General features: G+C 39.9%; 1 protein-coding gene across 1 annotated transcript in view; it reads right to left on the bottom strand.

Moving 5' to 3' along the window:
- Nucleotides 1-13,378, bottom strand: part of otogl (otogelin-like) — a 47,957-nt gene that overhangs the window by 8,313 nt on the left and 26,266 nt on the right. The window contains exons 30-48 of the mRNA XM_047382189.1: nt 12,822-12,978; nt 11,671-11,697; nt 11,379-11,558; nt 11,014-11,292; nt 8,900-9,017; nt 8,729-8,808; nt 7,990-8,642; nt 7,070-7,247; nt 6,849-6,991; nt 6,740-6,763; nt 5,569-5,661; nt 5,296-5,485; nt 4,790-5,007; nt 4,437-4,578; nt 2,554-2,739; nt 2,223-2,435; nt 1,985-2,089; nt 275-382; nt 69-170 (exon numbers count right to left, since the gene is read on the bottom strand). Coding sequence (XP_047238145.1) covers nt 69-170; nt 275-382; nt 1,985-2,089; nt 2,223-2,435; nt 2,554-2,739; nt 4,437-4,578; nt 4,790-5,007; nt 5,296-5,485; nt 5,569-5,661; nt 6,740-6,763; nt 6,849-6,991; nt 7,070-7,247; nt 7,990-8,642; nt 8,729-8,808; nt 8,900-9,017; nt 11,014-11,292; nt 11,379-11,558; nt 11,671-11,697; nt 12,822-12,978 — 3,196 coding nt within the window. The remainder of the gene's footprint in view (nt 1-68; nt 171-274; nt 383-1,984; nt 2,090-2,222; nt 2,436-2,553; nt 2,740-4,436; nt 4,579-4,789; nt 5,008-5,295; nt 5,486-5,568; nt 5,662-6,739; nt 6,764-6,848; nt 6,992-7,069; nt 7,248-7,989; nt 8,643-8,728; nt 8,809-8,899; nt 9,018-11,013; nt 11,293-11,378; nt 11,559-11,670; nt 11,698-12,821; nt 12,979-13,378) is intronic.

Here is a 13,378-nt window from a genome sequence, read left to right as displayed (position 1 = left end):
ATGGGGGAAAACGCTGTATTGAAAACACAGACAAAAACACACAGAGTCACACAAGCCAAAACGCTTACCACAGTGGTACTGGGGACAGCAGCTGTTGGTAGAGTTTGGATCGACAGCCAGAAATTCTCCATGTGAGCAAGTTGGAATGGGTTCAATGCATGACTCACACACTGCTCATACAGAAAATGGACATTTACATAGCTCTGATTTATAGAACGATAATGACAAGTCATTTTAGCAAACCTGACACAGGGTTCAAGCAATTACAACTTACCACAAAGATAAGAGTAGCAGCAGGATTTTTGCCCCCTGACCTCAACAAGGAACTGATCTTCCCTGCAGTCAGGAGCAAAGACAGGAGGGCATGCCATAGGGTCACACTCTGAGGAAGATAAGTCAATGTTGAAGAAGGTTTGACCATTAAATGTTTCATTTGTTGAAATATTTGCTACCATTGCTGCCAATAATGTTTAGCTATCTCTGAGTTTTTGTCTTTCCACATAATGTATGCCTGGTCTGGTGTTTCAGTGTTAGGCTGTCAGTCTCCTGGAAGAGGCCACTAAGTTATTAAACTTTTCATTTACTTTCTTTGGTATTTCCTCACACTAAAGAAACACTTGGCCAAGTGATTCTGTGCTTAGCTGTGTCACTTTTCTCTCTTTTACCCATTTAGCTGGCTCTCTTTAAAGGACAAAGCCAATGAAGCAGCTTTTGCTGCCATTAATTATGTGTACTCTGTTTTACTTTTTTCTGTGCACTTATCCCACAGAAAGTGAATCTGGCTCAGCGCTTCTTGGTTTAGCTGTCTCTCGTTCTACACAGAACCGCTGAAGGAGCAAATGTTTACTCTGTTTTTCTTTCCCATAGAAAGAATACCTGGTGTAAGGATTATGATTCTTGATTAATTAATATTTATAAAAAATTATAATTAAAAATAATTATTCAGAAAAATACTTTCTTAACCAACAATCATTGCTTACATATAGAAATCAGAGATGCACTCTGGTGTTGTGATTATGGGCTGAGAAGCACTTAATAATTACAATTAGCTATTTCTCATTAATAATTGATGATTATTAACCAAAACCACACTTAAAGTCACTGTTTAATCAGTTGCTCTACCGATTGGTGGGGGAACTTTGACCTTATTTTGACAGATAAATCACTCTTGCACTAAAACACAAAATGGATGACCCCCAACACTGACTCAGTGCTTTAATTTAGCTGTCTCTCTTTCTAGGCAAAGCGCTTAAATGATCTAAGGCTTCCACAAACGGTGGACCTTTTTTTGTATTTCCTATAGAGTGTTCCTAGCATGGTGCTGTGTCTCTTTTCCGGACAAAATCTGTTAACTCAGATATTGCTGCAATTACCCATGCATATACTCTGTAATTGTGTCTCTCAGAGAAAGTACTCATAGCTTAGTGCTTACCTGTCCTAGCTGTGTTACTTATCTGAATGAAGCCATTGCCTTGAGTACTGTTGCTATTAACTCCTGGACCAGTCCTGTGTTGTAGTGTTTGTTTTTAGTTCTCTCAACCACTAGCCTGTTGTAGCAGAAAACTACACATACAGAACCTGGTTCTGCTGGAGGTTTCTTGCTGTTAAAAGTTAGTGATTCCTATCCACTGCAGCAATATATCATAATAAACAATCGTGTGGTGACAAAGTCAATGACTCCCTGCATTTAGATGGGCTTCCTCAGACATCTTTTACTCTCTGGCCTTAAATGATAAACTGATTTCACCTGTATGGTTTTCTAATTAAGATTTAAGAAAACTGCATATAATTTGATAAGAATCCGACTAAATAAATGGATTGATCTGAAATACATTTGACTTTGATTCTACATACCAGTGTATCACTATTAGTAATGGGATGACATTTGTTATGAGGCCGTGATATACAAATAAACTGAACTGAATTAATATGAATTAAAATTATATTTTTTCAAGAGAAGTCTGCATTAAAGTTTTCTTATTACCACATCGGTACTCTGGGCAGCAGGACAGGGCGCTGTAACCAATGACCAGCCTGTTTCCATTATCACAAGGGGGAGCTTCACTGTCACAGATGGTCATGTTGCACTCTGAGAAGCAAAGAAAAAAGTTTGGGATAATAGTATAATACAAAAATATTGGAATTTGCTTAAAAATGGTCTCTGATAACCAAAGGTTGTTAAGAAGGACATTAACCTTTCTTGACTTATATGATAAACTCACCACAGATCTTCTTGGGGCAACAGGATCCTTCTTCCAGTACATCCAGCACATACTCTCCCTCTCTCTCACACAGAGGCGTCGGGACAGCACTGCAGTCTGGCTCGACAGCCACCACAGAGCCGTTCTCCATACATTTGTACAGACAACAGCTTCGAGCAGAGCCATTCCACACCTCTTCTGGGGCCCGGGGGTTACCTTCATTGTCTGTGCAGACTGAACGAACCACAACTCATTAAATACAACATGTTGACTCAGTAAGAGTTTATGAAACCCAAAACTAGGCCGTGCATTTTGTTGTAAAAGGTATGCTTTTAAAAGCCTCTTCATTCACCACAGAGATCTTCGGTGACACAGTAGGGAGAGTCAGCTCTGTGTAGGATGGTTCCACTGCGACACACACACTCCTCCCTGATGAAAGAGCAGGTGGTTTCCTCATAGTAGTCTCTGTTCAGACAGGTGCGGCTGGTGCAGGTGCTCACACATGGCTGATACTCTTTTCCAGGTGGACACCTTAATGCTGCAACACGACAGGAATGTTAGCAATTAGGGAAACACAAGTGAGCACATATTTACAGTGCCTTGCAAAAGTATTCATACCAATTGAATGTTTCCACATTGTATCACAGTAAAACCTCACAAACAAATATATTTTATCAGGATTTTTGTCATAGATCTTCCACAGACCAAAACAATATAGGTTTTTAAGTAGCCCAGTGTGCCATGCATATTTTTTATCAGCCTCCCTGAGTCAATAGTTGGTCAGGCCAAATTCTCCTGCAATCACAACTTCAAGACTTTTTTAGTATGTGTCTACCAGCTCTACACATCTAGAGACTAAAACGTTTGCCCAATCTTCATTGCAAAATGCCTCAAGCTCAGTCTGACTGAATAGCCACACGTGTTTCTGAAGATCAAATTTCTTACCACAAACTCTTTACTAGATTATTCCATATCTGGTCCATTCTAACACATGAAAATGCTCAGACTTAAATTATTTCATTGTAGCTCTGTATGTTTACGGTCATTGGGAGGTGAACCTCCACCCCCTTCAAGTCTTTTGCAGCTTCAAAATGTTTACTTTTAAGATTACCCGGTATTTAGATCCATCCATCTTCCCATCAACACTGAGCAGCTTTACTGTTCCTACCGAAGTAACTTTATCCCCACAGCATGATGCATCCACCAGCATATTTCACCTTGGGAATGGTGCATTCAAGATGATGTCCAGTGATAGTTTTCTACCACGAATAGCGTTTTCTATGTGGGAAATCTCGTGGCTTTTTTATCAACAGCTGCTTTCTTTGTGCCACCCTTCCATATATGCCAGTCTTTGACAAATAGTTGTGTCAACATAACTTTGTGAGTAGTTTGGTGTATTTATTAGATTTTACTTTTGTTTCCCCTTTTCATTGTTTTATTTTTGTCATGGTATATTTCTTTTTAACTCTTAATATTTCAGTTTGAGTTTTTCACTGTTAAAAAAAGAATGTATTTGTGTGAAGTTTATAATAATGACTTTAGGTTTTTTTAATCATCTCCATTGAACATTTTGTTAATTTCCTAGTGGATCTGTTTTTATTGTGCAAATAAAGAACTAACTAGAGCTAACCAACTACTCCCACTTAAGCAGTGCTCCTCCGTAGCTCCTCCATAGTCATCATGTCCCTCTTGGCTGCTTCTCTGATTTGCCTGGTGTGCTCAATTAAGATGGAGGGCCATGTCTTAGTAGCTTTGAAGTTTTCTTATGCTGCTTTCATTTTTGGAAGACAGATTGAATGTGCTTTGTTAGATGTTTAAAGAGTGAGATACCCCTGACCTAACTGGTGTGTGCCTTAGCCTCCACGATTCTGTTTGTTTACGATGGTTTTCAAACAAGCTTCCGAGATTTTCACAGAACAGCTGGATTTATACTGAGATTAATTTACACACCGGCCAACTTTAGTTACTAATTATGTGACCTCTGAAGGCAGCTGTCTGCACTGAACTTTATTAGGGATTATTATATAGGAGCTGAGCACAGAGCACAAACACTGAAAACCTTTCACTTAACATTTATGTGCTACTTTGTGTTGGTTTATCACATAAAATCCTAATAAAATTAATTTACGTTTATCGTTGTAACTGGACAAAATGTGAGTTAAAGAGTAAAGGTTAAAGAGGTAGGAACACTTTTGAAATTTACTGTGTATGACTTCTTTGCCTGTGTGTTCTTACGACAAAAATTGTGCCGTCTCCAGCTGATGCAGACTTGGTGTGTGTAGCAAACTGCCACATAAGCGGCCAGAAAGTCGCACTGGTGATCCTTGTAATGCAGGTCTCCTGCCCACATGATGTCACAGAATTGCTCTGGAGGCACCTGCAAATTTGTAACATATTTTAATATATTGCATTTATAATTTATTTATATTAATCTCAATAAAAAAGCAAACACGTTTCAATTAGGTAGGTAAAAGAATGAACTCAATTGTCAGCTGATCAGTTTATAAATCAACCAGAATCCATTTTTATTCCTGAGATGATGCTTCAAAACAAAGTGTGTAAAATACTGTGTGGAGCCTTGATAGTACCTTGCTATGACATGGTGTGAAGGCTCTTTGGGTAAGCATAGAAAGACAGGTGGTACAGTCCCCTGTGGTGCAGTTGTCTCCCACCCTGCGTGTGTGTTCAGTCTCATCCGTCAAATGGACTCTCCACGCCTGCAGAAAGAGCATCATGTCTCCCACCTCTTTGACCACCGTACCGTTCGGCAGTTTAAGGTCATCTTCTGGATTCCCATCACAGCAACCTGGCAGATGGGGCAGACAGCTGTTTTTGTGCTGTTGGTGCATTCAAGCTTCATTGCTGCTTAGACAGTGAGCAATACAAAGCTATGGGTGAGATAATTGGCTGTCTGAAACTGCGTAATGTGACTAAATGGCTTTTAGAATCTCAAACTGTCACATCTCATAATGGCTCGAGTCAAAGTGATCCAGACGTGCAGACGTTAAGCCTTCAGGTGCTGAAACACAGCACTTAGATAAATGAGGCTGGTGCTGATGAGCATGGTGTGTGTGCATGTGTGTTATGGACTCACCACACAGGCCATGAGTGGGCACGAATGCATGAGTAGGAGCATTATACTGCAGCACCATAATCCCTGTGCTATGATACCACTGTATACTGATGCTGCCAGGTGTGTGGATCAGGTACATGGTGCCTGTATCTTCCACATAAAGGGAGTGACGTGAGAAAGGGAGCTTAACAGGTCTGTAGTTCACAGTCACCTTTAGACACATAAAAACAATATATCATTTATGAATGCAAATTACATTTTTGCTTCTATGATAAATAGGGCAAAGAGGGGCACCTTGCGATCAAGTCTGTTGATAATGATTCTGTAGTTGGAAGTAGTGATGTTGAGCTTCTTGAAACAAAGACCAGATGTTCCACCTGTAGGACTCTGTGGATAATGGATATTATAGACTGCAATTACTCTAACAGTGCTTTGCAAAAGTATCTATACCTCTTGAAACATTTTCCCATTTTTATGTTAGATCCAGATAGTTCAATAAATTTTATTCAGATTTATGTGATACAAACACAAAGGGTATTGGAAATGGTGGGAAATTATGCATAGTTGTCAAATGTTTTTATTAAAAAAATACACCTGAAAAGTGAGGCTTGTATTTGTACTCCGCCTCCCCCTGAGGCAGTACGGTACAGAACCACCTTTTACTCTAATTACAGCTTTACATTTGTTGGGGTATGTCTCTACCAGCTTTAGAGATCATGAAGAGCACCTGAGCAAGAAAAGGTTTTAGGTCTTGCCACAGATTCTCAGTTGTTTTTTATCCCTGAACTTTGACTGGGCCATCCCAACATATTAAAACCTTGTTGAAGCTTTGAAAAATGTTTAGAATCGTCTTCCTGCTAGAAGGTGAACCTCCACTCAGGTCTCAAGTATTGTCCTGTATTTATCTAAATTCATGTTTTTATCAACTCTGACCAGCTTTGTCACAGCATGATGCTGCCCCCACCATATGTAACAGCAGGGATGGAGTATTTAGGATTATATGCAGTTACAGTTTGCTGAAACACATTTCGTTTTCTATGTAGGGTCTAAAAACCCTCTTAGGCATCCCCAGAACGGTTCTATGTATATTGAAATCAAGTTACACAAAGGTGGCCTCTATTTCCCAAACAGGTGACTACTGAAGTAGCTTTTATATAGGAGTATTAGAGTAAAGGCAGCTGAATACAAATACACCCCACATTCTTCAGATTTGTATTTAAAAATAAATTTGAAAATCATTTTCATTTCAAATCAAAATTACGCCTTACTTTGTGTTGGTTTGTCAAACAACAATGACATCACTTACGTTTGTGGTTGTAATGTGACACAAAGTGAAAATGTTCAAAGGGTATGAAAACGTTTGCATGGCCCTCGTGACTATTTCTGCAGAGGGAAATCAACTGCTTTTTCCCAGATGCAACATATACATGTAAGTGATTGTTGGCAGAAAAGGGAGTGCACTTACAGTTCGTCTGATGGAGTTTACACTCTAGAAACAAAACAAAAGATTAACCTGAAGGCATTATTAAAATTTCCTCTCTTTCTTGATAAATGTATTTATTTTTGCATTTTACCTGACTTGTTGGACATTTCTCCACTGTGCCTATAATGGTCTCTCTGGGCAGGTTAACCAAGATGTAAGAGCCATTGTCGTACAGTGCTACATTATTACCATCAAATGTGATCACGCGTAGGTCTGACATCACAGTACAGCGACCTGGCACAAGCAAACATGAGTGCTTTTAGTAAAAGGTTATTCAATCATTATTACTTTCAGGTTTATAACAAAACTTACATGGGCACTGCCACAGTGGACAGCAGGGGTCTGTGTTGATGAGGATAGGCAGACCCAGCAGACTGCACTGAGGTGGGGAGGTGTTGTAGCGACAGTGGAGAGAGGAGTTGTGAAAGAGCAGCTCTCCATTGAAACAAATCAGCTCAGCGCACTCGTCAATACGATAGGAGAATGGAGGCTGGGGATACAATTTACACATTTGGGGTTTTTGTTTTGCATTTAATTGTTCCATTTTTAATCAACGATCAGCTTTATTCCCATCTGTGTGTCAACATGATATCACACGAGACATTCCTATGTATGCAGGTTCATAGTCCATAGGTGTTCACTTTGCATTATGTTTCTGAAAGAAATAATTAAATGATCGAATTATGGCAACGATGTCGGTCTTTGTGAAATCACAACTGCTGGTCTTTAAACGGTTTTTCCCAACCAGCAAGCGGTCCGCTTACAGTGTGAATGTTTGCCGTTCCCAGTGAACCATACGATGTGACGAAAGAGCAGCGCAGAGTTGTGAAGAGGTGCAGGCACACAACTACATTTGAACATCAAAGTAGCAACAGAAACCCTGATGAAACAGACTTTCCTCTTTGTGCTTTTGTTCTTGATCAGCGCAATACTGGAGCTATACTGCCTCCGAAACAGTCCGTGCAACTGCATGACGTTATTTGTGTGAAAGCAAATTGCGACAACTGATGGTGTGAATTTTCTAATTTTTACCAATCCCTGGACTGGACCCGCAGTGTGAATGTGCTTTAGTAATGCTAGGTGCCCTAGCCACACCGACCAATGACACAAGCTTAAAATTTCTAATCAGTATATTCTTGTATTGAAATATTAATAAATCCCTATGTTTGCCTCTGCTCCAGATTTGCTATTTGTCTACAGCTATAAACTCTACTTACAGAAGTAACACTTACTGTGCATGGACCAGTTGGCCAGGTAGATACTTCAGTTACGGGGGAGGTTTCAGGGCTTGAGATTATTTCTGTGCTGGGAACAGTAGTGGGCTCGGTTGAAGGAAGGGCTGTGGTTGTTTCCACTGGGGTGAAAATCTCGGTGGTGGTTGCCGGTTGCGAAGTAGTTGAGATTGTGGTGGTGGTTTCAGGTACAGTTGTGGTTGGGACAGTTGTAATGACAGTGGTCGTTGGTGGCAGGGTGGTCGGGGACGTCAGAAGAGGTGGAGTAGGTGTGGTAACCTCGGGAGTAGTTGAAGGGACTGTGGTGGAGGGAGTAGCTGAGCTGACCTCTGTGGTTGGAGTGGGGGTCATTATGGTTGTACTTAGGGTGGAAGTGTCAGGTGTAGTTGTGGAAACAACAGTGGTTGTAGAAGCAGGTGGTGATGTGGTTGGAGATGTAAGAGTAGTGACTGCTTTAGTGGGTAACGTTGTGGTGGGAATGGTGGTTGTGGTGGTGGTGGGTGCAGTTGTTGTGGGACTGACAGTAGTGGAGGAGGTTGTTGTTGCTCTTGTGGTCGTAGTAGTTGGAGTTGTAGAGAATGGTGGTGGTGTAGTGGTTCTGTTGGGCTGAGTCACAAACGCAAAAGGTGTCGGAGTTGGAGGAAGGTTAACACCTACATGAGACAATTTAATACACATTACTGTACCATAAACTATAACGTTTTATATCATTTAAAGTCAAAATCATGTTTACACTCACAGTCCTCTGTGTAGACACAGCGTCTTGTGACTTCGTCCAGCACCATGTTCTTTGGACAGCGAGGGATGCAGCCTTCCACCCTATAACACACACAAACATTTTCATTGCCAGATCTAAGCGTAGATTACGTTGGCTGTACAGCAAAGGCCCGTGTTGGGCCAAACTTCTTACGGAGGCAGGAACTGGCAGCGTGTCGCATCTGGATCACTGCAGGTGTGGACGCAGGGACTCGCACAAGCCTGATAACGCCACTCGCACATCATGCGGTACGGTATTATAAAAAGACTGACTGCAGTAACAAATGAAATGCATATTAGTTAGCCTTTCTGTGCCCAGCATGCACATGTGCACATACAGTGACCCCAAAGCCATTTGAATATGTAAGCTAGAATAAGATCCACAGAATACGGCAATAAGATTTGCAAAGCATCCCAATTAATAGAAATGAGACATTCAGGTCATTAACAAATGTAAAAGAGTAAAGTGAGAATATGGTACAATAATATATTCCATTGTTACCACACAAGATAGAATTGAGTGTATCTTTAAAAATGGCTTTTACTGTGGACAGGGGGTAAAAGTGTGATGCTTGGGACATTTTAATCACTTGCTGGATGCTTTCTTTCCTCTCTGCTTCTTTGTAATGTGCATATCATGCTGTTATATTGCATATCAAAACACTCTGCACAGAGCAGTGCTAAAATGAAAATGACTCATCAAAAAATGGGCTCTGCAACAACTGTGGTTGTTTTATTTGCTTTTAGCCAGCTATACTTTCAATTATTCCTGCAAAAACATGATACCATTTATATCGCACTCTGCTATAATATATATATATACTGACACATATTAGATGTTATTTCAAATCAAGTGGAGGGAGATGATGTAGTTAGAGTATTTTGCTGGTTTCTAAAACAATATTTGATTAACTTTGCAAAGGACTTCCTTTCATATACAATCTGCTGCTACATTGTGTGCCAGCTTAATCAGGTTCTCAGTTGCAAGTGACCCCTTTTTAGTTGTTTGTACTCTGTTTAGCGAAAACAATTGTTTTCTGACATTTCAGTGTGAGAAGAAAATCAGAGTAAATTGTTATTTAAGACGTTTTAAGGCAATTTAGATTAATTGCTCTTAGATGTATAGAGCTGCATTGAGCCAGCCAAAAATCTGTTCAGTACATCAAGAGGACATTAAGTTTGATCTCCTGTTATAATGCTGTGTGCAGCTTTCTCCAGGAATTGAATTATCTTAGCAGGAAATAATTCCTTGCAATTGTTTAATCAGGATTTATTTTGGAACAAATACTGTAAAACGAACTACTTGTATCACTGTACACACCAATTAAACTTATCATTTAACGAATAATGCATCAAATGAAGACTTCTAAGAAAAGAAAAGGTCGGTCTTTGAATGCAAAAACACATTCAGATTAATAAAAGGTAATAAGAAACACAGCCACTATGAAATCTAAATTATAATTACATTAAAAACACTCAAGATGAACCAATTTAAGCTCTGACTAAATGTAAAAATAAAGTGCAAATCTATTTTTCTTTGTCTGTGCTAGTAATTTACAAAAACTTGTTATAATGTATAAAGATTAACTTTCAAACGAATCCATACACCGTTGACATTTATTCACAGTAAACCCAGAAACTGCCATGCCTTTTATTAGAACTTTATGTGATTGAGCAGCACAAAGTAGCATGAAAGTGTAAAGTAAAAAGAAAACTTTTTTGTAATCTGGAAATAAAAATCTGATAATGGATGTGTGCCTTTGTATTCAACACCCCTTTCTCTACTCAATCTGACTGAATATTGTTTGTGTTATTTCTGCTTCGAAAATAGCTCTAACTCAAATGTAATCGCAGTGTGACACACACTATGCTATTCCTCTACAAAGTATTGGCTCAGGGCGCTGAACACAAATACATGCCTCACCTCTTGGATTTTGTATGCAACACTTCAAAATGCCCTATTTTGTGTTTGTGTATCACATAAAATGCCAATAAAATAGATTGAAGTTTGTGACTATAACATGATGAGATGTGAAAAAGTTCATGGTATTTACTACCGTGGATATGAAGTAATTCCCCTTTGACTGTGGTAATGAACATTTGGGAAAGTGAATAACCTTCCAAAAGGTGAATTAACATTTGCAGTTAGTTCCTTAAACAGATCTCCGGATTGACGTTTATGACAATAATTTGAATGGAGTAAAGGTTTGCTGACTCTGTTGATTGGGGCCTCTATATGAAAGTTGGATACATGCTTGTGTTTCTGACCCTCCAGCGTGAAGCTGCTGCTGGCCTTGAAGCCCTCAGAGGTGCCGTATCTCTGCGCTCGAGCCGCTCCACGTGTGAGCGACAGAAAGATTCCAGGTTGGCTGACCAGTTCGAATGAGGAGTAACCTGGTAGAAACAGACCCTGGTGCTGGATGAAAGTGGCTTTGCGACCAAACTCTGCCCCCCGATTCCACTGCTCCAACTGAAGACGGCTGCGCCCTGACACTGTGAGGAAGTAGTTTGGCCTCTCTGCAGACTCCAGAGAAACTACAGGAACACCTGAAAAATCAAGAAATGTCTAATTAATTTACTCCAAACCAAAAAACAACTGATGAGTGCATGTTTATGTGATACTGGACGCTCACGTGATGTCCTGTTCCTCCACAAGCCTGCAGTGATCATAAAGTTGAACAGAATGCCTGGGGCTGGCAACTGTCCTAGTCTTTCTCTCGGAAGGGGAAACACTGAGCTGCTGGTACGATTCACTCCAAACATGGTGTCATTAAAGACAGCACTCACCAAGGAAAATGGGCCATCGCCAAGCTCTTTGGGGAAATGACATGGCATAACAGGAAATGAGTCTGACGACAATCCCACTGGGAATTAAAATAAACCCAAAAAACAAAAGTAGAAAAGAAGATCCTCACTTGTACACACCTTGATTATAGTATTCACAGTCATAGGCTGAAAGAGACAGTTCAGAATTTTTCAAAATCTCAGAAGTAATAACATCCAGAATTCACAGTGTCAAGTATTCATACCCTTTGAACGTTTCACATTTTTACAGTATAACATCAAACTTCAATGTGTTTTATTAAGATTTTAGGTTATAGAGCAGGTGTACTAGAAGGAAAATGATACATGAGTTTCCAGAAAAGTAAAAATCTGCAAAGTTTGTTTCCATTTGTATTCAGCCTCTTCAACTCTGATACTTCAATAAAATCCAGTCCAACCAGTCACCTTCAGAAGTAAATAGAGTCCAGCTGTGTGTCATTTTATCTGAGTATTAATCCAGCTGTTTTGAAGGCCTCAGATGTTTGTTAGAAAACAGCATTATGAAGACAATGCAAACATGTCAGATGGGTAAAATTAACGCTATGAAGTAGTAAAGGCAGGGATACATTTCGCCTTGGGGACGTCATAAATTCACACTATGCATATTTTTGTCTATTGACTGTGAGATAGTTCAAATTCAGTCAGATCAGGTCCAGAGAATCTGTGAACATATATTTTCATGTCCAACCATAGATTATATATTGGCTTTAGATCTATACTTTGAGTGGGACATTCTAGCACATGATTATGCTTTGATCTCAAACAGCCCATTGTAGCTCTGGCTGTATGTTTAGGGTCACTGTGCTGTTGGAAGATGAATCTCCACCCCAGTGTCAAGTCTTTTGTTGCCTTTAACTGTTTTATCTTCCATAATTGGTATGTTTTTAGCTCAACACATCTATCCATCAACTCTGACCAGCTTCCCTGTACCTGCTGAGGAAAGGCATCCCCACGGCACAATGCTGACACCACCATGTTTTTACCACGGGAATGGTGTTCTCAGAATGTTACTTTTGTACCACACATGGCGTTTTGCATGTACGTCAAAATTGTGATTTTTCATATTATGTGACCAGAGCAAGTTGTCAGAGTTCTTCCCTTCCTATTAATAATTATGTTGTGTCTTGTCTATTACATAAAATCCAAACAAAACACATTGATGTTTTAATTGTAAAACTACAAACTGTAAAAACTTCAAGAAGAACGGCATTAAATGCTTGCATGTTTCAGTCCGTCTCTGTGAGCATACTCACGGCACACAGAGGGAGACCTCCAGTGTATCGTGACCCCCAGTTGGCAGCATTTGTGTGCATATGCAGCGATGGACGTACAGAGACACTCACAGTCTCCCCCGCGGTTACAGTTGCAGGTATCTGTCAAGCAGTTCCTATAAAACCAGGCCACATCAACCTGAAGGGTACGCACAACATGTATACATGGTCACAAACACAGAAACACACACATAATCATAGACTGAACCAGGCCAATGCTCGCTGGGAGAGGCTGGGGGAGGTCTTGTTTACGGGATGAGTAGTTTTTGTTTTTTTTTTTATAATTTAGTGGGGAAGGATTGATGTGATGTCAGGACAAAAGGAATGTGGGTCGGATTCTCGTGCAATATATCAGATGAGTGCTAAGATGAACAGCCAAAATACCCCAGGAGAGATTAACTGGATTCTTTGACATAAAGTATTATAATTCACTTAAGCAGCACATTGCATTTCAATACTACTTTAATTTGGTAGTTTCCAAACTTTTCAGTGTCTGAGCCACAAAAACAAGAAGAGGAGGCTTGGAAGACAACCATTAC

Source organism: Girardinichthys multiradiatus, chromosome 2, assembly GCF_021462225.1.
Source record: "Girardinichthys multiradiatus isolate DD_20200921_A chromosome 2, DD_fGirMul_XY1, whole genome shotgun sequence".
In the NCBI taxonomy this organism is placed as follows: domain Eukaryota; kingdom Metazoa; phylum Chordata; class Actinopteri; order Cyprinodontiformes; family Goodeidae; genus Girardinichthys; species Girardinichthys multiradiatus.
Note: the sequence above shows the minus strand (reverse complement) of the source record. Positions and strands in the feature narration are given on the sequence as shown.